Here is a 25,088-nt window from a genome sequence, read left to right as displayed (position 1 = left end):
TTGTACTCTGATAAGGTTATACAGATAAAGGTATACTTTGAAGACATACAAAATTATTCTAAGAATGGAAATGGTAAACATACATAAGAAAAAGAAGGCATTCAAACACTCAGAAGAAAATGAGGAAACTTGCATTCAAAAGATAGACTTGTTCATAGTACAAAAAAGGGCACATCGGCCAAACTAAAGCTAGCGTTGTTTCAAAAGCAAAAAGGAAAAAAGTACAAAGTACAGAGATAAAAGCTGCTAGGTAGACTACTTGGCATCAGTGGCTGGCTGGGTCTCGACCTCAAAAGACAACTGGGAAACCTTCTTGGCAGCCTTTTCCTCCTCAAGCTCAGCATCAATTTCTTGGAGGGTTTGGTTGATGCTCTTCTCGGCAGTACGCACCTGTGGGCTCGACTTTTTCGCGCCGCCCCCTCGGGGAGCTCGAATTGGTCCTACAATTCGGACTCTTGTCACGGTTTTGAATCTAATCTCACAAAGTGCAATGGGAAATTGATAAACACCAAAGAGTCCAATCCAGTAAATCATTTTGGAAAATTGACTTTAGATCAAATAATGCCAAAACTGAACTGCTTTGCCAGATTACAGAGTCGCCACCTAAATATTTTGTTTTGGGAAAATTTAGGAAACCCTAACTCGTGCCAAAGGCCATGTGTCCATTATCACCAAAGTTGCCTCGGCTTGGGACTTGGGTACGAGAGGGAAAGGTCTTAAAATGAGCACCCCTGCTCGCCCGATCAAAGCTCGGCCTCTACTAATCATGATATGATGTTTTATAAACCTCATGTGGTTATTAGCTAACTTTACTCTATGACGCACACAAGTAAATATAGACTAAGTCGTAAGACTTTGAACGTTTCACATCATGTTTGTTTTGCGAAAATAGTTTGAATTTGCCACCCTCAAGTGAGTTAAAACACGGATTTTCCATCAAACATAATGGGCTTAAAACATGATTTGCCACTTTGCAAAGTGGGCTTAAAACGTGCATTCGTTGAATTGTTTCAATTCAAGCAACAAAGCCTTCATCCATAGGCATTCATGCAGTTTAGTATTTAAGTACACCGCCTCATGGCAAGCATGCGAAACATGGTAATATAGCAATCAGACTTATGCAAGCATGCTAAAGCATAAAAACTTACCGAGTACTCCAAGTCAAAACAAAAGTTAGTTAGAAAGATGCATGATCCTAACTATACAAGATGCCTAATGCAACACATGCAATATGAAATTAATAGGCTCGGCTACTAATATGGCATATGCAACACTTTGATAGCATGCTTTGAAACACGTATTCAAGGAACTATTGAAATTATAATGCAGTTTGAATGATGCGCCGAGGCTCGGTGCATGCAAGACAAATGAACGAATGCAAACATGCAAGCATAAGGTATACTAATTGAAAACGATCCCTAATCTAACCAATTCCCTCCTGAACTACCGGAATCTCCTCTGGCATAGGCACCTCCTGCCTACCCGGCCTACCACGCCTACCGCGTCCTCGTCCTCGTCCTGACATCCTAATAAAGGAAACAAAGACATTAGCACATTAATAAATGTGCCGAAGCTAAACACTCGTGTCCTAATGCAATGGCCAACAATAATTCATTCCACGTAAGCATATAATCACATAAGCACCTACGAATTTCATTCCCGGATAATGATAGTCCCAATGCGTTACTATAGTTCCGGTTGGAAGCAGCAGTGATCAAGTGCCTTTCCAACAAGACTACTAGAAACTCAAGGGTCCAATCAACATCCTAGAAATTACATTCCATACCCACATAATCACATAAACATGTTATCACATAAGCATATAACATTACACTAAGTCTCTATCAAAACGAGACGAACCCAATGTGATACTAATCACTTCCCACGTACCCAAAGTATTCAAACCCGGTACGCTCTGATACCAAGTTGTAACGCCCTCAAAAATAAACCCATTATATTTACATCATTGACATGCATTATTAAAAGAAAACAATTTATTAATTCATTCATCAGAGTATTACTAATTAGAAGCATTACATGTAACATCGAATAAAATGCCCTACAGGCTTACATCCTTCCAAGCCAACACTTGGATACAAAATATGAGTTCTAACTCAATACAAGAAAAGCCCAAGGCTTGAATGTTTACATGCACTAATTAATAAAGACAATTAACAAAGATAGTCTTCTTCAAAATCCAGAAACCGAACCCTGCCAAGCTAAGTCCTTGGAGGTAACTTATCACCTGAACCTGAAAATGATGTTCCCATAAAGGGTGAGCCACAGCCCAATAGAAATATACTAAACCACATATAAGCAATGAATAAAGCAATAGCATTCAACAGATGGTTAACCAAGATAATTAATTACTTCATTTTACAGTCTCATGACACTATTGTCTAAGACACGTTTTACTTTCCAATTTTATCAACATGGCTCAGAACCTGGCCAAACTTACCACATTAAATTATATATATCATTTTCACATTCTCCCAATATCAATAACAAATGAGACTCAAGCTCAATTCAAAACACTTCATACTTCCAGATTGATACACATTTTAGTGCTGTATCAATAAAACACTTCTATATAAATAAGCACACATAAAAGTGATGCTAATGGAGTCCATCCCCTATCTCCTCCCAAACAAAATCCGGTTTAGAGGTCCATCCCCTATCTTCCCCTAAACCGTGGAGTACATCCCCTATCTCCTCCCACACAAAACAATGTATGCATACGCAATGCTCAATCAATACACGTATTTTCTGTATCAATGCAATAGTCAAAATTAATGACTTAACCAATGTGATTAGTTTCAGTTATTCATAATCCACATGCAATGTCTACAACAATCATGACTATCCTCCACCGATAGCCCAAAACAGTTATTTCTAAACTGAAAATAACCATGTCAACAATTCAATAGACAAATGATTCAAATGTTCCAACTACGCCATTTAATCAATGATTTCCTCAATTCCATGAATTTAACCATCTTTTCCCAATTCCATGAATTAATTATACAATTTAATTTAATAATAAAACTAGGGTTTTTCCCAAAATTTACCAAAGTATCCCCAACATGTTAAAATACCAAAACTTAGAACAAAACCTATAAAATGGAGTAGGAAATCCCTACCTTGAAGAAAATAACTCAAATGGTGAAGACAGAGATGAGTGCCCAAATACCGATGTGCTCCAAATCGCCAAATGCTCAGATTAAATGAAAGCCCTCGACTCCCTCTATATATTTAATAAGGCAACTAGGGTAGAAACACCCTCTAAATAGATCAAATCTAAGAAAGAAGGTGAGTAGGGAGAAGGAGAAGTCGGACCTAGGGTTTGGAATCAAAAGAAGATGAAAAAGACTGATCAAAACCCGCTGCTGTGTATATAAACTGGACAGGCTCGCTCGAGCGAAGACTTGGTCGCTCGAGCGACCAGACACAAGAAACTACGCTCGAGCCAAGGAAGCCTTGCTCGAGCCAGCAACCCAAAAGCTCGCTCGAGCGAAAGAAAACTCGATCGAGCGAAGAACTCAAACCCTCAGGTCTGAACCCAGACACACGCTCGAGCGAAGGAACTATAGCTCGAGCGAAGGATGAACTAACTCGCTCGAGCCAAGAATGCAAAGCTACAGGTCCATACAGGACGCCATCTCTCGCTCGAGCGACCAAACCCCAGCTCGAGCGAAGAACCAAAACGACATCTCGCTCGAGCGACCAACTCCTCGCTCGAGCGAAACACCAAAAACCTGGACAGCAACACTTGGTTTCTAAACCCAACCAACCTGAAACAAACCTGCCCAACACATCCTATAATTCCAAAAGAGAAAATAAAGGACAACAACAACAATTATACAATGACAGAATCTACGGAACCTAGGTCCGGATACAATAATCAAATGGGAAAAGACCGGGGTCGCTATAACCTCCCCCCCTTCAAAGAATTTCGTCCCCGAAATTAAGCGTAAGTTTTTTTGAAAACAGATTTTTCTCAATTCCCAATGATATTATAAAACAATAATAAACAGCTTGACCCAATACTGGTCACTTCATCTCTTTATCAAGAGGCATCTCACAACCCATATATAAAACAACATATATTTCAACCTGTATCAATATTATGCATTATTCCTTCCAATGTTAGCAATCCCCATATAATATTCAATTGCATGATATATATATCACACTCAGCAATGTAATCAACATATGCAATGCTATACTAAACTTCTATAATGAAGCAAGTTTCAAGATACACCCATTTACCAATACAAACTCAATATTTTACAACTTAAGACATATATAAAGCTCTTAAGTTTAACAATATAACAGAATCTAGTTATAAGATTACAAATCAACAAATATGTCCGGATATTTCTGGCGAACTTCCAATTCACGTTCCCAAGTGGCTTCCCCCACTCCGTGATGTTTCCACAAAACTTTCACCAAAGGGATAGTTTTGCCTCGCAAAACTTGATCCCGCCTATCCAAGACCCGAACCGGTCTCTCCTCATACGAGACATCCTCATCAACCACTAAATCGGTCCAATCCAACACATGTGATGGATCCGATTAAAGTGAGTAAAGAATTGAACAATGTTATGATCACCCTTCAAATATCCCCTTAATGTTCCATTTAGACTTTCACTAAATTGTGTGCTTCGCATTCCTCCAGTAAATACCCACTTCATACACATGCGCCCACTGCTCTCTTTTTCTCTAAGTTCTTTTCATCCACTCATTCTCTTGCAAGTTGTATTTATCAATCAAAGAATTCCAAGCTTCAATTAATTCATGCTCATTCTCGTAGTCATAAATGCAAGCTTTTAAATTGCTACTAAATTTTGAACCACTCTTGAACAAGTAACCCAAATGCTTCAAAGCATTTTGCATTAGGTGAAAAGTGCAAAACCCATGAAAAACCTCAGGCATGATTTGTGAAATTGCCTTAGCCATTGCTTGATCTTGATCTGTGAAAAAACTAACAGGTTTTTTCCTGACATTGCATCCAAAAATGTTTCAAATAACCATTCAAATGACTCTGTAGTTTCATCATATAATAATGCTGCACCAAAAATCATTGTCATTCTAAAGTGGTTAAAGCCAGAAAATAAAGCAAGTGGACGGTACTCCTTATTTGTTCGAAAAGTTGTATCGAACGACACCGCATCACCGAAAAGCCCATAATCTGTTATCATCTGATGATCAGCCCAAAAAATATTAGTAATCATCTCATCTACATCCAACTGAATGGCATAGTAAAAATATGGATTTTCTGCCACTTGCTGCTGGAAATATCTTAACAAACTCCCTGCTTCACCATATTGCAAGTTTCGCTGTCTTTTTGCACGTAAGTAGGTTTTCTGATCCTCTCGCGTGAACCCTACAAATTCCTTTCCTCCTGCTATAGCACTAATAAGATCACGTGAAGCCTTAAGAGATATTCCACTCTCATCAGCTATGTCAATATTTATACCCTGAGCATCACATACCTTTCTCTGAGATGGCATCAAATGAGTACATTGAGGAAGATGCAAAGGGTGGTTGTGGTTACTATCAAACTTCGACACAATCCACTTCGACAAGTCCCGCTTAAAAGATATATACATAAATGCTTTACAATTTGTTCTTGTCTCACTTCGAGGATTTTTTATCATCGTGTACCGTTTATCTGTTTCCCTCTCTCCCTCCTTACAACAAACAAACTTTCTACTAGTCATAACACCATCTTTCTGACTTTTGTTACAATAATCTCTTCTAATACTAAACCCCACAATTCTTCCGTATTCATTATAAAACTCATATGCAGCTTCTTCTGATGGAAACTCCATACCAAGATATGGTGATTTATCCTTGGCCAACTCTCTCATTTCTTCGATGCATCCCTCAAGTTCACCATCATCCATTATACTATCCTCCATTTCAACACTAACAAATATGGGGAAATATATATATATATATATATATATGTATTAAACGAAACAAGAATCTGAGCAAAAAAGTTATTAATTAATTTTAAATGCTGAGTAATTAAACAATTCAATGAAATCTAATAAATCAATTAATAATGTAAATTAATTAAAAGGATAGGGGAGAGGGAAAAAAAAAGATGTGAAATTTGTACAATAACATTGAAAATTTATTGTATCTGAGTAGATTATAATATATAATTGCAAAATTATATTAGAATTGGTATATTATATAATATAGGGAATCTTTTGGCAGACACGCTTAAAGATGTGAATCATATGCCCTCTTATTATATAAATTTTTGATATATGTTTTGTATTTTTGTTACAAATGTTATGTCATTTTTTATTAAGTTATAACAATTTATGATTAAAAAATTAAATCCGCATTTTATAGTAAGATTATAGATTTTTTTATTGAAACTTTTTTTAGACCACAAAATGCATAACATTATTACAAAAATAAATAACATTGTTATAAAAATGTGTAATATTTCCACAAAAATACATAGCATTGCTATAAAAAAAATAATTATGAATTACAAATTATCGTAACTCCTTAAAAAAATTATATAATATTTATACAAAAATACATAATATGTACAAAACAAATTACATAATAAAATTTTTTTCTTATAATATACAATTGTGTTTCTCAATCCATTCACAAAAAACAAACCAAACTATTATACTTGTTCAACCCACTAACATACTGTACCAAACAAAATACAAAACATATATACATATAATATATATATATATATATATAGATAGATATACATACCAGTTTGTTGAATAATAATGGTCTGTAAATCCAGCAAAAGAACGGTGAAGCAAAAATAGAGAACACTGTTCAATCTGTTTGAGAGAAGACAAAAATATTAGAAAATAAAAAAATAAAAAATAAAAACTAACTTTTCAATCCATGTCAATAGAGACTTTTGCTTACTGTGAAGACGGTGGCAGCCCTGTACAAAAATGTTTTGGCAGACAAATAAAAAAATAAAAATAAAAACTAACCTTTCAATCCATGTCAATAGAGAACCTTTGCTTACGGATTAGACGGTGGCCGCCCTAGGTTTATTGTTTTGTTTGTTATAGTGAGAGAAGAATTAATAAACCCTCACATTAATTAAAAAAAAAAACATTAAAACGGTGGCGTTTTACGTCACAGCAGTCACGGCTGTGGATTCTCCACAGCAGGGACCCCCAATCCCTTTTTGTGTGAAAGACACTTAATAAAATAATGGTGTGCCTCTATTTACACACCATATCTGTCACGACCCGAACCCGCCCCTATGGGTTAAGGCCATAACCGGCCAGTAATCACGAGATTACCTACAGCCTCAAACCAAATAAGACAAGACTCATCAGAGTAAAAGGGGCTAAACGGAAGCAAATTTAAAACTTTATCCATAGAGCCGTGCTTATATGCACACCATAACATTCCATATGTACATATGTTAATAACTCACAATAGAAAGTGTAATGACATAAGATTCTATACAGACAGGATCATCCAAACTAAGTCAACCCATGAAAACCATATACAGACATATTCAAAACTTCGCCAACCTGACAAGATGTAAATACATAACAAAAGGGCAAAGACGGGTCTCGTGCGTGAGACACATGGGTTGACTCTCTCAAAACCTTAGTTGTTCCATACAGACTTCACTAAGGCTGGGTCTGGACTTCTCTTGGCTCACCTACAAACACATGAATGAGCGCGAGCGAAAGCCTAGTGAATAATATCAAATCAAATACAGAAGTTACATAACAATGTAGAACAACATATTCCAAACAGCCTTGGGCCCAATTCATATTTCTATTTAACAGATATATAACTATACGAAATTCAAATCAAGTGACTGTAATTCCAAACATTTTGGCCTTTGGCCCATTCAGATTTCCATTCATGTCAAAACAGCCTTCGGCCCATTCATTTATGTCAAAACGGCCTTCGGCCCATTCATTTCTATCAAAATGGCCTTCGGCTCATTCGTTTACGTCAAAACGACCTTCGGCCTATACATTCATGTCAAAACGGCCTTCGGCCCACTCATTCATGTCAAAACGACCTTAGGTCCATTCATATATGCCCAAACGACCTTCGGTCCACTTATTTCTATCAAAACGGCCTTCGGTCCATTCATTTCTGTCAAAACGACCTTCGGTCCTTTCGTTTACGTCAAAACGGTCTTCGGCCCGCACATTCGTGTCAAAACGGCCTTCGGCCCACTCATTTATGTCAAAACGACCTTAGGTCTATTCATACATGTCCAAACGACCTTCGGTCCACTCATTTCTATCAAAACGACCTTCGGTCCATTCATTTCTGTCAAAACGACCTTCGGTCCATTTGTTTACGTCAAAACGGCTTTCGGTCCATACATTCGTGTCAAAACAGCCTTCGGCCCACTCATTTATGTCAAAACGACCTTAGGTCCATTTATTTCTATCAAAACGACCTTAGGTCCATTTATTCATATCGAAACGACCTTCGGTCCATTCATTTGTTCATGTCAGACTTTTGTCCACAATCCCAATTAGCAACTCATAAAGCTTATAAGGGAATAAACAGTTGAACATTGCTAAGCTTTCAAATATCGATATTACTCACAGTGATCGGCTTGTGGATTTGTCCTGGAGCTTGACCCTACACATTTAATGAACACAAAAGGGTCACTAATAGTTCAATCCGTTCTTTAATTCACATATTCCTCTTTAGGCTTTATTCTTATCTCGTTAACTCATTTACAATGCTCAATGCATGCCTAAGAGTGCTTATAAGTGAAAGAGGACGGAAAACAGAACACAGAATGCAATTTCAGAATTTCAGAAAATAAGGTCCCAGCTCGAGCGGACTCTTAAGGCCTGCAAAAATACTGGTTACATCAAAATCACGCTCGAGCGTGAACTTTGCCGCTCGAGCGGATGGCCTGTCTACATAGCTCCTCGCTCGAGCGTCAACTTCCCCGCTCGAGCGGGAACCATGTCTGCAAAAAGTGCTGGGAGCACGATTTTCCCGCTCGAGCGGCACTTCACCAGCTCGAGCGGACATCAAAAATCTGGGTTTTCCAGATTGAGTTCTTGAGCTCCAATTCGACCTTCCAACCTTATTTCCTGCATAATATGGCTCCAACTTCACATATATTTGCACTAACATGATATAAACACCAAAACACAACATCATGGAGCCCAATTTCATGAATTAACCACATGCATGTCCCAAATTGGCACTAAACTCAACTCCAACACACATTCATGCATTCAAAGCTCCCATCTTCATAAATTGTACGTGCATGTGATGAATTAGCCACATTCTCAACTTAGATAACACAAATGGTGATCATTCTCATGGAACACAACAAAAACATGCTTGATTATGCAAAATCATGGTGATCCTACATATACATGTGCACATTAGCTTCAAATTCATCAATTATAGCACAACTCTTGTTCTTGATCACCAATTAATCTTTAATTCACAAAATCACAAGTTAAGTCTCATGAATTCAAATATCAGAGCTTACCTAGAGGCTCAATTCTTCTAATTATGGCAATTTCTTGAGTTTAATCCCTCTATTCTTCACAATTTGAGCCAAACACCCAACTCTCCTCTTTCCCTCTCTCTAGCCGACCCCCTCCTCCTTCTCTTGAGTTAAATTCAGTCAAAATAAACTAAAGAGGGAAGTTTGAGTGTATAAAGCCTTTACAATAAAACCCACTAAGGCCAATATAATAGTAATAAAGTAGTTGGGTTCTAATTCATCAATTTAATCTGACCCGAATAAATTTTCAATTAAATTTCACCGTAGATTCTAAAAATTATGCCAATCACAATGGCGTAATCAATTTCGGGTTCTGTGGCCGATAAGGCCTCCAATTTAATTTCCGAAGTGGTAAAATCAAACAGATATTCCTACGGTGAACAGATAAAAATTCAAAATCACATATTTTCACATAATGGCATACAAAACCATAACAAACACATAATCACATCATATTAAGGACCAATTAACATATTACGGAATAGGGGTATTACAACATCTGGTCTCAAGGCACATCACTACTGAGTTCACACATTTAATAATTTGAAAAAACATATAGTTTGTTTGGTTCTGATTTTCAGAAAATTTTATTTTTTTATTGTTCGTATTTTAATGTTTTCAATGATTTTTTTTAATGTTTTAGCAATTTTTTTTTTAAATTTTTAGACACACCTAACATAAATACACTTAAAAAGTATAATATTTGTGAAAATTATTTTTAAAAATTAAAAAATATACAAAAATACAAAAATTGTATTGAATTTTCTTTCTTTTTTTTTGTATTTTTTGGTATTTAGTGTATTTTTTAAATATTTTTTTCATAAATATTATACTTTTTAAGTATATTTATATTAGGTGTGTCTAAAAATTAAAAAAAAAATTATTTAAAACATTAAAAAAATTCATTGAAAATATTAAAATACGGAAAATTAAAGGGTAAAATTTTGTGAAAAACTGTTTTCTGAAAATCAGAACCAAACAAGTTGTATGTTTTTGCAAATTATTAAAGGTGTGACCTAAGTAATGGTGTGCCTTAAGACCAAATGTGGTGTGTAAATAGAGCCACCCCTCAAAAGTCCCTTAAATTAAAAAATATGATGAAAAGACTAAAATACCCTTTCATATAAGTCGAAACCCTCGTTGAACCATTTATCTTCTTTTTATTGGCATCCCCTCTTTTCCCTTTATTTTCTCTCTTTTTGAACCCTAAACCCTTTCGATCTCTATCTTCAATCCATCTCACAAAATCAAAACTTTGAAATTGTCCCTTGAAATCCATCTCACAAACATGATTCAAATTGTGATTCTGATGAAGATGGATTTCAAATTGTAATTCAAATCCATCTCACAAACCCTTGAGGAAGACTCAGCAGAGGACAATAATCAAGTAACTTCAAATCGCTTCCAGATATTTATTTTTTTTGAAATTATCTTCTTGAAATTAGTTGAGATTTTTTTTTTTGCTTTGTTTTAGATCGTTTGAAATTTGTGAGAAATTGCTTGATTATTGTTATCTTTTCAAATCTTCAAAAATTTCCAAAAGAAGATAAAAAAAAGGGAATGTCGATATCTGTGTGTCGTTTTTTGTGATCGTCTCTATGTATGTATATATATGTTTGTGATTACTATTTAAATAGTATTTTTTTTTTGGAGGGGATTTTGTTTGTTTAATTTTTTTAGAGTTGATTCCTTCACTCATCTCTGATTTTTTATTTGTGGGTTTTTTTTTTTTTTTTTTTCAAGGCACTCTACATGCTTGTTGAAAGTCCAAAAAGAAATAGAAATCCAATTTGTAGTAAAAAAATGAGTAGGGTAACCATGCCATTCTAGATTTTACAAATCCTTAGGGTCTTTGATTCTAATTAATAATGAAGTATTGATTACTTTTTCGATCCTCTGATTTCATATTGTGTTTGTGAACAATCTGTTTCAATTTTTTTTATCGGAGAAGAGAAAGGGGAGAGGGAAGCTATAGAGTGTGTTTAGTGTTTTCTCTTCTCCAAGAAGTTATTGGTTGGTCTGGGGTACTGTCACATGGTGTCTAACCAGTGTTGTGATTGATAGAAGGGATGAGGTTTATGAATTTATATTGAGTTTAAGTGATTGGAAAATTTACTGTTTCATTACAATGTTTGTGAGAATGGAAGAGAGTTACAAGAAAGTTTGCAAACTTGGTTTCAGTGAAAGATAGTCCACAACAACGCCCAACATCGTAAATATTTCATACTACTACATGCTTGAATTGGTAGTTTTCAAAATTGAGTAAATCTAACAAGATTTTGATTTCTATTAACAGTGTTTATTGTGGAATTATGTATGTTGTATCATGCGTCAAATCATGAGAGATGAGCTTATTGCAAAGTCCATGGAAGAGGATAAAATTAATAATTTCCAAGCATCAATAGTTCATTAATTTTTGAATGATTCTCTAAAAGCATAGAGTGAGGAATAGTTCAACCTCAAAAGAAAAATAGCCAAATAACAAGACCTCAAAGACGACGATGTGGATGACTTTTGGGAACTACTTTTTTTGTATCTGATGTGAATGATGAATGTAATTTTTCTTTTTGTAAATAAAAGAATGCTGAAAAAGTAATTGTAGGTGAAAGAATGCAAAAAAAGTAACAATGATATAGGTTATAATTATTATGGATTAGGATGGAATATTGTTACAGAACGTTGTTATGGATAGAATATAATTATACAGTTTATATTTTGTCTCTTGGTAATATATGTAGTTATGGTGTTATATTATTGTTGCACAAAGATTGCATTATGAGTAATAAGGACTTTATGTATTGTTGTAAATTTTTGTGCACGTTGAAAATATTTTCTTATAGGACTCACATACTTTAAAGTAAAATTTTGCTCTACAATAAAGTAAAATTTTACTTTCAATTCGGAAAACAAATCTAAAACTTGCATAAAAAAAACATTCAACAACACAGTAAAATTTTACTTTCAATTCAGAGTAAATTTTACTCTAAAATACAGTAAAAATTTTTACTCTGAATGGGAGTAAAATTTTACTTTCATGTTAAGAAAAGTAATGTGTAATGTATACTATCTTTTAAACTATAATTTTACTCTGAAATAAGAGTAAAATTTTACTCTTAGTTCAGAAAGCAAAGACAAACATTCAACAACACTGTAAAATTTTACTTTGAAATAAAGTAAAATTTTACTTTCATGTTCAGAAAACTAATCAGTGTGTTTGGTTTCTGTAGCGATCCCGATTTTGACCTGGTCAACTTTGGGGGTCAAGCTGCCCGATCAGCTCGTCGAAAGCAAAAATGCAAAATGCATTCGAAATTGCTTACGTGAAAGTGTATTTCACGCTCGAGCGACCTTGTTATATCAGTCTATAAATTAGGGTTTCAGATCACTTTTTGCAGCCCCCTTTCTCTCTAAAACTCTCCAAATTTTCAGGTCTAGAGATTCTTTCTCTAGAAGTCATCTTATCTCTTTGATTTCTCCAAATCCATTGTGATTTAGGCTTAAGTTCTTCACCAAAGTTGGTTATCACCTCGAGGGCTTCATTGTGTGCGGTGGAGATCGAGTTTCGACACCGTAGATTTTGAGGTTTCATCTCAGATCTCTCTTCAAAACTTGAGGTAGGGATTTTCTACACTCTAATATAGTTTTTAGCTTAGTTATTTGCTATTGTGTATAGATGATGAGATTTGGTTGTGGTTTGGACAAATTTAAGATTTGGGTGTGAAATGAGAAGAAGGGTTTTGATGAATATGAGGTAAACGAGTATGAGGCTTGAATATAAGATCATGTTGTGCCAAAATAGTTGATTTTGGTATTTGGGTTGATATTTGGTGAAAGGGGGATTCTGCCCTAATTTTGATTAAATTATTATTTTGCATAAATAATTGGGATTAACATTGCAAACGTGAAATTGGAAAGTTGTGATTATAAATGGTGATATTGGACATGTATTATCTCACCTATGTAAGTTTTGAATAAACTATTTATTTTGATATTGAACATTTCTTTAGAAATAATTGCATTGGGCTATCGGTGGAGGATAGCTATGATTGTTGTAGAAATTACATGAAGATTAGGTGATTTAATGCTAATCCATTATTGGTGTCATTGAATATGACCATGTTATAGATAACATTGTCTATGTATGTTTATTGGGAGGAGAAATGGGATGTACACCATATGTGATTATGATTATAAATACATTGCATATGTATATTTGTTTGGAAGGAGAAAGGGGATGGACTCCATTTAAAGCAAGTTGGCCGAAGTGTCTTGGGTGAAAGACCCAAAATTTTATATATAAATGGGTGCCGATTCCTTCAGATGAAATATCTGTAAAATGGCAGGTTTGAAGTGTTTCTGTGAGTTTTGAATAATTGGAAAATCATTGAGTTGTAGTCTTATTTTGATTGTTGAAAGATAACGAATTTAACTCATGAATTGAGTAGCATATATGAACTAGAAATGAAATTAAAGGAAAATGGAATAAGTTTGGTCTTAGTGGCATATGGATATGCAGGTCTTGTGGATGTTTCAGGATCGGTATTGTTTATGTACGTGGTATTTATACCTTTGCTAAACCTCATAAATTGCGTTCGATTATTTCCACTGGGCTGTTGGCTCACCCTACATGGGAATACCATTTTCAGGTACAGGTGAGATGCTTCCTCCAAGGCAATAGCGTGGATGGAGTTTTGGGAAGCAAGAGCTTCTTAATTATGCCTTATGTGTGTATGTTTGTTATTTGTAAAGCCAAGTGCTTAAGATATAATAAGCGAGACTCAATTTGTGTAACCAAGCAATGCCTTGAAAATATGTAAGCCTACATGGCATTTAACTGGTTGTTAAACAGTGAACTCTGATATATGAAAGTATGTTGTTTCTCATATTTATTCCGCATATGAGTTATCTTTATTGTATTATTTTGGGGGCATGACAACTTGGTATCAGAGCATACCGGCTTTGAATACTTTAGGTACGTAGGAAGTGGTTAGTATCACAATGGGTTTGTCTCGCTTGTTAGAGACTTATATATGATGTTATGTGCTTATATGATAACATGCTTATGTGACTATATGGGTATAGAATTTAGTTTCTAGGATATTGATTGATTCTATAGGTTTCTGGGAGTCCTGTTGGAAAGGCACTTGATCACTGTCGTTTCTAACTGGAACTCTAGCAACGCCACGGGACGGTCATTATCCGGAAATGAAATTCGTTAGTACTTATGTGATTATGTGCTTATGTGCTTATGTGGAGTGAATTACAATTGTCCAATGTATTAGGACGCGAGTGAAATAGCTTCGACACATTTGTGAATGTGCTAATCCTTTGTTACCTTATTAGGATGTCAGGACGAGGACGTGGTGGTGGGCGTGGTTGGCCTAGGAGGCAGGAGATGCCTGTACCGGATGAAATTCTGACGTAGGAGGAGGGAGTTGGTCAGGCCAACGTGGCCGAGCCAGTAGGTTAGTAGGCCATGGTCGCCTTAGTCCGCGAGATGGTAGGAGCATTGAGGGAATCCATGGACATTCTCAGGGCTGAGAATCAAGTCCAGGCCTATGTAGCTGAAGCAGGGCCGTCTTTTCTGAAGAGAAAGTTCTTCCGGTCGAATTCAGATGAGTTTTTGGGTGACCCTAAGGAGCCACTAAAGGTTGATGAGTGGCTTGAACAGTTAGCGAAGACATTCGAGATGCTTGGCATCGAGGATGATCAGTTGAAAGTGACCTTGGCGTCTTTCCAGTTAAAGGGGGATGCAGGGCAGTGGTGAAAGTATGTGTTGGGGCGCATTTAGAGGGACTTAGGAGGCATTTGTTGACGCCTTTCAAGAGAAATTTTTGCCTCCCACTGTTAGGGAGAAGTTGAGGGATCGGTTCTGTCAGCTCAAGCAATTGAATACACCAGTGGCAGAGTTTGAGGCCACCTTTACTAGTCTATCCAGGTTTACACTTGAGTTAGTGGCGACTGAGGAACGTCGCTGTCTGGGGTTTGAGAAGAAATTGAGGACCGGACTCATGTTTCGAGTGGTCAGTTTCATGGTTAGAGATTATGGGCGCCTTGTGCAGTCTGCAGCCCACCTTGAAACTATTATGCAAGCAGAAGATGAAATGATGAGGGGCTCCAGGAGGAGTCAGGATAGTCAAGGAGACAGTAAGAGGCAGAGGGGTTCATATCCTCAACAGTCCCAGGGAACTCAGTTGAGGTCCACTTTTCCAATACCGAGTTCAGGTTTTGGGAGAGGTGGGTAGGGTGATTTTACTTGCTTTAAGTGTGGTCAGTTGGGCCACCAGTCTCCAGCTTGTCCTCAAAGAGGAGGAGGACAGCGAGCAGCATCATCTTTGGCTCGTTTTCAAAGCCAGAGTCAGGGAAAAGGCCAGCCGCTCACTTGTTATCAGTGCGGGCAAGCGAGGCACCTGAAGAGGTTTTGCCCACAGTTGGGTGGTACACCTGGTGCATCTGGTTCAAGACAGACACAGAGTCACCAGCCAGCATAGTCAGCACAGGCCTCAAGGGCCAATTAGAGAGTCTCTTCGGCTCAGTCTGTGCATCAGGCTTATACTCCGAGGGGTGAGCAGGTTGAACAGAGGCCTACTGGATGTATGTATACAGTTGTAGGGCCAGATCTTGTACCTGATCCTTCTGTAGTGAGAGGTACCTTTATGTTTTGTAATTCAGTTACTAATGTGTTGATTGATACGTGTGCATCACATTCTTTTATTTCGTATACGTTTGCATCAGTTTTGGGTTTGGAGTTGGCACAGTTAGTATCTCCTATTTGTGTAGAGGCACCTGTTGGTGGTCAGACTGTTTTGAGACCAGGATGTCGGGGTTGTGACATCAAGGTTGCTGGTCGTCGATTACCTTTTGAATTTGTATTGATTGACATGCTTAGTTTTGATGTCATATTGGGTATAGTCTGGTTATCGTCATACCGGACGGTTATAGATTGCTATCATCAGAAAGTTACTGTATGTACCTTGAGTGGCGATTGCTTTTATTTCTTGGGGGACTGGGTGGATAGAGCCTTATCATCGGTATATGATCCGCATGGGCGGAGTGAACTTAGTTGTCTCATTGCTAGCTTTTTGAGTAGTGAGTATGATGAAATTCGGGTTGAATTGTTGAGGGTAGTTTGTGAATACTCGGATGTTTTTTTCGAGGATCTTGTCAGTTTACCGTCTCACAGAGAGATCGAGTTCTCTATTGATTTAGTGCCTGGCACAGTACGGCACCGGTTTCTATGGCTTCATATAGATTTGCACCTGCTGAATTGAGTGAGTTGAAAATTCAACTCTAAGAATTGTTAGATAAGGGTTTTATTCACTCTAGTACTTTACCTTGGGGAGAGCCGACTCTCTTTGTTAAAAATAAAGATAGAGCATTACGACTTTGTATTGATTATCGAAAGTTGAACTGGGTTACTATTAAGAATAAGTACCCTATGCCTCGTATAGATGATCTGTTTGATCAGTTGAAGGGGTCTTGTTTTTTCTCTAAGATAAACCTGAGATCGGGTTATCATCAGTTGAGAGTAAGGGAGAAGGATATCTCGAAGACGGCATTCCGTATGCGGTATGGCTATTATGAGTTTCTTGTAACGCCTTTTGGGCTAACTAATGCTCCAGCTATGTTTATGAATTTAATGAATCGGATCTTTCGTGAATTCTTAGATTGTTTTGTGGTTGTCTTTGTGGACGACATTTTGATTTATTCACCTTTTGAGGAGGAGCATGAGGAACATTTACGAGTAGTACTTGAGTTACTTAGAGCCCATAAGTTGTATGCTAAGTTTGGGAAATGCGACTTTTGGCTAGAAGAGGTTAAATTCCTAGGGCTTGTAGTATTAAGGGAAGGGGTGACTGTAGATTCATCCAAGAGAGAGGCAGTGCAAGATTGGGTACAACCTAAGAATGCTTTCGAGATTCGTAGTTTCTTGGGGTTGGCCAGGTATTACCGTCGGTTTGCGAAAGATTTCTCTAGACTAGCTTCACCTTTGATTGAGTTGACGAGGAAAGAAATCAAATTTGTGTGGAGTGAGACTTGTGAGAAGTCGTTCCAAGAGCTTAAGATTACACTCACCACTGCTCCAATATTGATTATACCAGAGAGGGGTTTGGGTTATTCAGTTTATTGCGATGCTTTACGAGAATGCCTAGGTTATGTATTGATGCAAGAGGGTAAAGTAGTAGCCTATGACTCACGGCAGTTGAAAACATATGAGAGAAATTATCCCACCCATGACTTAGAGTTAGCAGCAATGATATTTGCCTTGAAGATCTGGAGGTACTATCTGTATGGTAAGAAATTTGAAGTGTTCTCTGATCACAAGAGTCTGAAATATCTGTTTACACAGAAAGACTTGAATTTGAGACAGAGGAGGTGGATGGAATTCATAAAGGATTATGATTTTAAGTTGCATTATCATCCCGGGAAGGCTAATGTTGTGACCGATACTTTGAATAGAGAGCCAGTTAGCAGTGTAGCTTCTATCGCCATCCGAGAATGGGAAATGTTGGGTACTCTTAATGAGTTTTACTTGCATTTGGGCCAGTATGTTGAGTCTGCAGCTTTGTTTTCAGTAGTTGTATAACCTACACTTGTGAATCGAGTGTTGGAAGCACAAAAAGGTGACCTTGAGGTGGAGTCCTTCCGAGAGAAGATTTCCAATGGGAAGGTAGAAAGAGGTTTGGCTGTGTATCCCGACCAAAGTGTGAGATACCGTGACCTTTTGTTTATACCGGAGTCTTGTCGAGAGGAAGTACTTCGAGAGTTTCATCATTCGCGCCTTGCGGTACATCCGGGAGGCACAAAGATGTATCATGATCTTAGTCGCCAGTTTTGGTGGAGAGGTATGAAAAAGGATATGGTTGTGTTTGTATCAAAGTTCCTTACTTGTCAACAAGTAAAGGCCGAGCATCAGAGACCAGCGGGTTTGTTACAACCTTTACTAATAGCCGAGTGGAAATGGGAGCGTGTTACCATGGATTTTGTAGTTTGGCTTCCTAGAACACAACGAGGCAATGACGCCGTTTGGGTGATTGTTGATAGGTTGACTAAGTCTACCCATTTCATTCCGATGTGCACCAGTGACTCGGTTGAACGCTTGGCAGAGTTGTACATTAGAGAGATAGTTCGACTTCATGGAGTCCCTGTGACTATTGTGTCGGATAGGGATCCTCGTTTTACTGCCCGGTTATGGCAATGCCTTCAAGAGGCGTTGGGAACTAAGTTGACTTTTAACACCGCTTATCATCCTCAAGCCGATGGACAGTCGGAACGTACCATTCAGATTTTGGAGGACATGCTTAGAGCTTGTATCCTTGATTTTAAGGGGCCTTGGGAGAAGCACTTATCGTTGGCTGAGTTCACCTATAACAATAGTTATCAAGCTATTATTGGGATGGCACCATTTGAGGCCTTGTATGGCTGACCTTGTAGATCACCGGTTTGTTAGGCTGAAATGGGTGACGCACCGTTACTGGGTCCGGAAATTGTTAGAGAGACAACCGAGAAAGTGGTTCTCATTCGGAAGAGGTTAGCTATGGCCCAAAGTCGGCAAATGATGAGATTTAGTTGTGGTTTGGACAAATCTAGGATTTGGGTGTGAAATGAAAAAAGGGTTTTGATGAATATGAGGTAAACAAGTATGAGGCTTGAATATAAGATCATGTTGTACCAAAATAGTTGATTTTGATGTTTGGGTTGATATTTAGTGAAAGGGGGATTCTGCCCTAATTTTGATTAAATTATTATTTTGCATAAATAATTGGGATTAACATTGAAAACGTGAAATTGGAAGGTTGTGATTATAAATGGTGATATTAGATATGTATTATCTCACCTATGGAAGTTTTGAATAAACTATTTATTTTGATATTGAATATCTCTTTAGAAATAATTGCATTGGGCTATCGGTGGAGGATAACTATGATTGTTGTAGAAATTACATGAAGATTAGGCGATTTAATTCTAATCCGTTGTTGGTGTCATTGAATATGACCATGTTATAGATACATTGTATATGTATGTTTATTGGGAGGAGAAAGGGGATGTACTCCATATGTGATTATGTTTATAAATACATTGCATACGTATATTTGTTTGGGAGGAGAAAGGGAATGGACTCCATTTAAAGCAAGTTGGCCAGAGTGTCCTAGGTGAAAGACCCGAAATTTTATATATAAATGGGTGTCGATTCCTTCGGACGAAATATCTGTAAAATGACCGGTTTGAAGTGTTTATGTGAGTTTTTCATAATTGGAAAATCATTGAGTTGTAGTCTCATTTTGATTGTTGAAAGATAATGAATTTAACTCATGAATTGAGTAGCATATATGAACTGGAAATGAAATTAAAGGAAAATGGAATAAGGTTGGTCTTAGTGGCATATGGATATGCAGGCCTTCTGGATGTTTCAGGATCGGTATTATTTATGTACATGGTATTTGGATCCGGGGGTATTGCTGCGCCCAACTCACAGCAGTTACTACTGTGAGTTGAAACGACGTCGTTTCGGCATTAAATAAAAATAAAAAAAAAAATTGTTTGGCTGCTCAGAGGGTTAGAACCCAGGCAAGCTGGGGTGCAAAACACGCTTCAACCACTGTGCTACTCAAACATCCTATGAGTATTACGGACAAATATTGTATTTATTGCCATCTTTATTCCAGCATAAAAAAAAAATTTACAACCTGCTAGTATTACAATCTGTATTCCAGCATAAAAAAAAAAAAATTACAACCTGCTAGTATTACAATCTGTATTCCACCATAAAAAGAAATTTACAATCTACTATTATTACAATCTGTATTCCAGCATTAAAAAAAAATTACAATTAGCTATAGCCACCATAAAGCGTATAAAATAAAATAAAAAATCCTTTCCATCTTAAAAAAAAAAAATTCCAATCTACACAATAATAGTGGTGGTTTCTGCTTAAATAAACCTTGGATCCATATCAAACACAAATAAAATAAAACACAATAACAATGGTTTCTCCTTAAATAAACCTTGAATCCATATTCAATATGCACAATTTGATGCTCAAAAATAAAGCAAAAGGGTGGCCCACTAGATAATGTTTACATTTCAATTTTGCAGGGGTGGTTCCGAATGATTGAAAAAAACAAACAAACTATTATTACGAAAGACTGACTCAGCCACCATGGGACTGTGCTCTGCTAGATCAAACCCTAATCCCTGCAAAAAAAAAAAAAAAAAAAAAAAAAAAGAAGAAAGATATAAGAAAATGCATTGGAAATAAATACACATATATATGTAAAAACAAAAATCTAGATTGCAAACAAGTATATTACACACCTAAGAACTTTGTGGATTGTACGATGCTTGGGTAGACAAAGGCGTAGATAGTGGATAAGTTGGCGGGCATGCAAAATTAACATCATGCATGAGCAGATTATATCCAGAATTCATTAGTTGTGGTCAATAGGGTACCTCAACATCCTAGTCCATAAAATGTTGTTAGTAGTTTTACGATCATTATGTACTTAAGTAAAATGATTTCAATAAAAAGAATAAGATTTCACCGGTGTGTGGTTTGAAGATGAATTTTGAATATTTCTAGCGTCGCTTGACTGTCTAATACTCTAAAGAGGTTGTAAAATATTTATCAGTACATTGCAAAATTTAAAAATAAATCTAGCCAATTTGAAATCAAGTACTTTGGTAAATTCAATACCTGAGTAAGGCGGGTAGGTTGCGAAACAACTTTTGTTCTCTTAGTAGTCTTCTCATGCCAAGGTTTGAATCTACTCCCACCATTGTGTCCGCCCTCTTTCTTTTTTAAGCCCTTAGATCGTGCAAAGTTTGGATCAACTACAAATTCTTTGGTACACACTTCAATATTGCCTCCACTACCAGAAGCGCTTGAGCTGTCTAATGAAGTCATCATATTGTCTACCTTTGCACACAAATCCTTAAGAGTTTCATCAACTAATTGATAGGTAGGTTTGTATTCAGATGATCGAGCTACTAGTTTTACCATTCTAGGACACAGATCTCTGTAGCGTGCTGCTATCACAAACTTAGGGTCATTCTCAACCACTGTAACTGTTTCCTCAATTGCACAATCCTTCGTATCTAGTCTCCATCGACCTAATATATACCTTTCAGGAATTTCCATAATATTCATTCTATCAAGCACCTTAATTGCATGACCACATAAAATTCCAAAACTCTCAAATTTTTGACAAGTGTAATGAGTTTCTTGACAAATATTGTCTCATCTCGACTCATTAACTTCCACATTACATTTCACAATATACTCTCTATCCTCTCCATATAAGCCAATCACATACGTTACTTCTCTTCCTAACGCATGACATCGCTTCACTTGACAATAAAGGGATGTGTCTAACTCATTATGAAATAAGTCAAAGATAGGAGGGGTATACAACTTAGCAACTTGAATTAACATGGGAGACATTTTCAACTTTATTCTCAGCAATCGTTGTCTCAAATCGTATATGGCTTTTACTTCTTCATACCGCTTATCCATAACAACTCGATTGAAGTGTGTAAAAAATTGAACAATGTTATGGTCAACTTTTAAATGCCTCTTCAATTTTGCATTCAAGCTTTCACTAAGCTGAGTGCTTCGCATTCTTGCAGTATATACCAACTTCATATACACATGCGCCCACTTCGCTCTAAGTTCCCAAGTCTTCTTTATCCATAAGTTCTCTTGCAAGTTATATTTATGAATTAAAGAATCCCAAGCTTCAACCAACTCATGCTCATCCTCATACCCAAAAATGCAAGTTTTGAAATCACAACCAAATTTTAAACCACCCTTGAATAAGTAGCCTAAATGCTTCAAAGCATTTTGCATTAGGTGAAAAGTGCATAATCCATGAAATACCTTGGGCATGATTTTAGAAATTGCCTTAGCCATTGCCTGATCTTGATCTGTGAAAAAACTAACAGGCATTTTTCCTGACATTGCATGCAAGAAAGTTTCAAATAACCACTCAAATGATGTTGTAGTTTCATCATATAATAATGCAGCACCAAAAATCACAGTCATTCTGAAGTGGTTAAAGCCAGTAAATAAAGCAAGTGGACGGTACTCTTTGTTTGTTCGGAATGCTGTGTCAAATGACACAACATCACCGAAAATGCCAAAATTTGTAATCATCTGATGATCATCCCAAAAATGTTAGTAATCATCTCATCAACATCCAACTGAAATGCAAAGAAAAAATATGGATTTTCAATGGCTTGTTGTTGGAAATATCTCAACAAACTTCCTGCTTCACCATATTGCAAGTTTCGTTGCCTTTTTGCACGCAAGTAGGTTTTTTGGTCCTCTCGTGTGAACCCTACAAATTCCTTCCCCCCTGCTAAAGCGCTAATAAGATCATGTGATGCCTGAAGTGACATACCAGTATCATCAGCTACATCGACATTGTGAAGGGGAGGTAGTAAAATTTTATTATTTTATCATTGTTGTTCCAAAAAGCTTTTTAACCATTGAATAGAAGCTGTTACTAGTAACACCAAACAGGCCAGTATTTGAAAATGTAAATGCCCATAAATCAATCTTCTATTTGTAAAAATTAAAACATTGCCTTAAAAAAATACCATTTTGAATTTATAGTCGCCATAAATAATCGTACATGCTTGTATTAAGAACATTATTCCTACTCATAAAATCAATTAACAAAACAAAATTAATGAGATACATTGATCATCATTTATCCATCAAATTGTAATAAATACAATATATATATATATATATATATATATATTCAAAAGATTCTTACAAATAAGCAAATGGTGGAGGCAAATAATATACAAAAGATTGCTTATAACAAATTGCATATATATACAAACCTCAATATATATACAAAAGATTTTTTTTCAACCTCAATATATAACAGATTGCTTATATATATATATATACAAAAGATTCTTACCAGGTAAATAAGCAACCTCAATGACAATGGTGATAGTGGAGCTACGGTACCAATGGCGGAGGATCGTCGGAGGAATGTCGGAGCAAACGGTGGAGGCACGGTGGAGGAACGACAGAGTAATGGTGGAAAGACAATAGACCCAAACCTTTCCCGCTCACAGACTCATGTTTTTGGCTTCAATCGTTTTTTTTTTTTTTTTTTTGTATTTTACTTATAACAGGTTGTAATTTTTTTTATGTTGGAATAAAGATTGTAATAAATATAATATATGTCCGTAACACTCACAGGATGTTTGAGTGGAACAGTGGCTAAAGCGTGTTTTGCACCCCAGCTTGCCTGGGTTCAAACCCTCTGAGCAGCCAAACAAATTTTATTTATTTATTTAATGTCGAAACAACGCCGTTTCAACTCACAGCAATAACTACTGTGAGTTGGGCGCAGTAGTACCCTCGGATCCGTGGTATTTATACCTTTGCTAAACCTCATAAATTGTGTTAAATTATTTCCACTAGGCTATTGGCTCACCCTATGTGGGAATACCATTTTCAGGTACAAGTGAGATGCTTCCTCCAAGGCAATAACGTGGATGGAGTTTTCAGAAGCAAGAGCTTCTTAATTGTGCCTATAGCGATCCCAGTTTTCCCCCGTCATATATTGTGTTCCGGACATAGGTTCCGTAGTGGTTGGTTGTTGTTTATATCTTGTTTCTGTCCTTTAATTCCTTGTATTCGAGTTTTGGGATGTGTTGGGTAAGTTTGGAATAGGTTGGTTGTGAGTTGAAATAAATGGTTGCTGTCCAGAATTTGACATCTTCGCTCGAGCGAGGCTTTTTGCGCCTAAGCGAGCCTTAGGTTTTTACTTCTTCGCTTGAGCGAAAGTTCTTGCACTCGAGCAAGCTTTCTTTGATGTGTCTCTTGGCTCGAGCGAGAACTTTTGTGCTTGAGCATGCGTCTGCGTCCAGATTGGACCTGAAGGTTGGTAATCTTCGCTCGAGCGAGCTTTTTTTCGCTCGAGCGAGCGGTCTCTATGTTTTGTGTTTCTTCGCTCAAGCGAGCACTCTTGCGCTCGAGCATGCGTCTGGGTTGCAGACCTGAAGCTTTGAATTGTGTGCTCGAGCGAGGCTTCTTGCGCTCGAGCGAGGTGTTTGTTGTGTCTGGTCGCTCAAGCAACCACTTCCTCGCTCGAGCAAGCTTCGCATATATCAGTTGGCAGCAGCGTGTTATAAATCACTTTTTCATCATCTCTTTCATCCAAACCCTAGATCCGACTCTCTCTCTCTATACACTCCTTCTCTCTACAAATACACTTGATTTAGAGTGTCTCTACCTTAATCCCTTTGTAAAAAAGGTAGAGCTTTGCGTGGACTACATTTTGATCCAAAAAAGTTGGGATTTGGAGCATCTTGAGTTTCATACTTCTACTCCTTTGAGTCTCTCCATTTGAGGTAAGGATAATCTACTCCTTTTTATGAGTTTTAACATAAACATTTGTCATTTTGTATAAATGGTGAGATTTGGTAATTTGGGAAGTTAGGGTTTGAGATTTGTAATATTTAAAAGAGAGGTTTTGTGTTTTTAAGCTCCATATGTATATGAGGTTTAGGAAATGAGGTTTTGTGGGTTTGATAG

At 36.9% G+C, this 25,088-nt stretch overlaps 3 protein-coding genes across 3 annotated transcripts; all 3 read right to left on the bottom strand.

Moving 5' to 3' along the window:
* Positions 1 to 4,722: 4,722 nt before the first annotated feature.
* Positions 4,723 to 5,909, bottom strand: LOC145821334 (protein FAR1-RELATED SEQUENCE 5-like). Its single transcript, XM_082917842.1, has 2 exons — positions 5,044 to 5,909; positions 4,723 to 4,999 (listed from the first exon to the last, which is right to left on the bottom strand). The coding sequence occupies exons 1-2, from the start codon at positions 5,907 to 5,909 to the stop codon at positions 4,723 to 4,725; spliced, it is 1,143 nt and encodes a 380-aa protein (XP_082773968.1).
* Positions 5,910 to 20,611: 14,702 nt separating this feature from the next.
* Positions 20,612 to 21,665, bottom strand: LOC145821333 (uncharacterized). The gene is made up of 2 exons (XM_082917841.1): positions 21,222 to 21,665; positions 20,612 to 20,722 (listed from the first exon to the last, which is right to left on the bottom strand). The coding sequence occupies exons 1-2, from the start codon at positions 21,663 to 21,665 to the stop codon at positions 20,612 to 20,614; spliced, it is 555 nt and encodes a 184-aa protein (XP_082773967.1).
* A 99-nt stretch (positions 21,666 to 21,764) lies between these two features.
* On the bottom strand, positions 21,765 to 22,679 carry LOC145821332 (protein FAR1-RELATED SEQUENCE 5-like). Its single transcript, XM_082917840.1, has one exon. The coding sequence runs from the start codon at positions 22,677 to 22,679 to the stop codon at positions 21,765 to 21,767; it is 915 nt and encodes a 304-aa protein (XP_082773966.1).
* Positions 22,680 to 25,088: the final 2,409 nt, after the last annotated feature.

The sequence above is a fragment of the Camellia sinensis genome, chromosome 3 (assembly GCF_055761805.1).
Source record: "Camellia sinensis isolate YWXY chromosome 3, ASM5576180v1, whole genome shotgun sequence".
In the NCBI taxonomy this organism is placed as follows: domain Eukaryota; kingdom Viridiplantae; phylum Streptophyta; class Magnoliopsida; order Ericales; family Theaceae; genus Camellia; species Camellia sinensis.
This window is presented reverse-complemented; position numbering and strand designations above follow the sequence as displayed.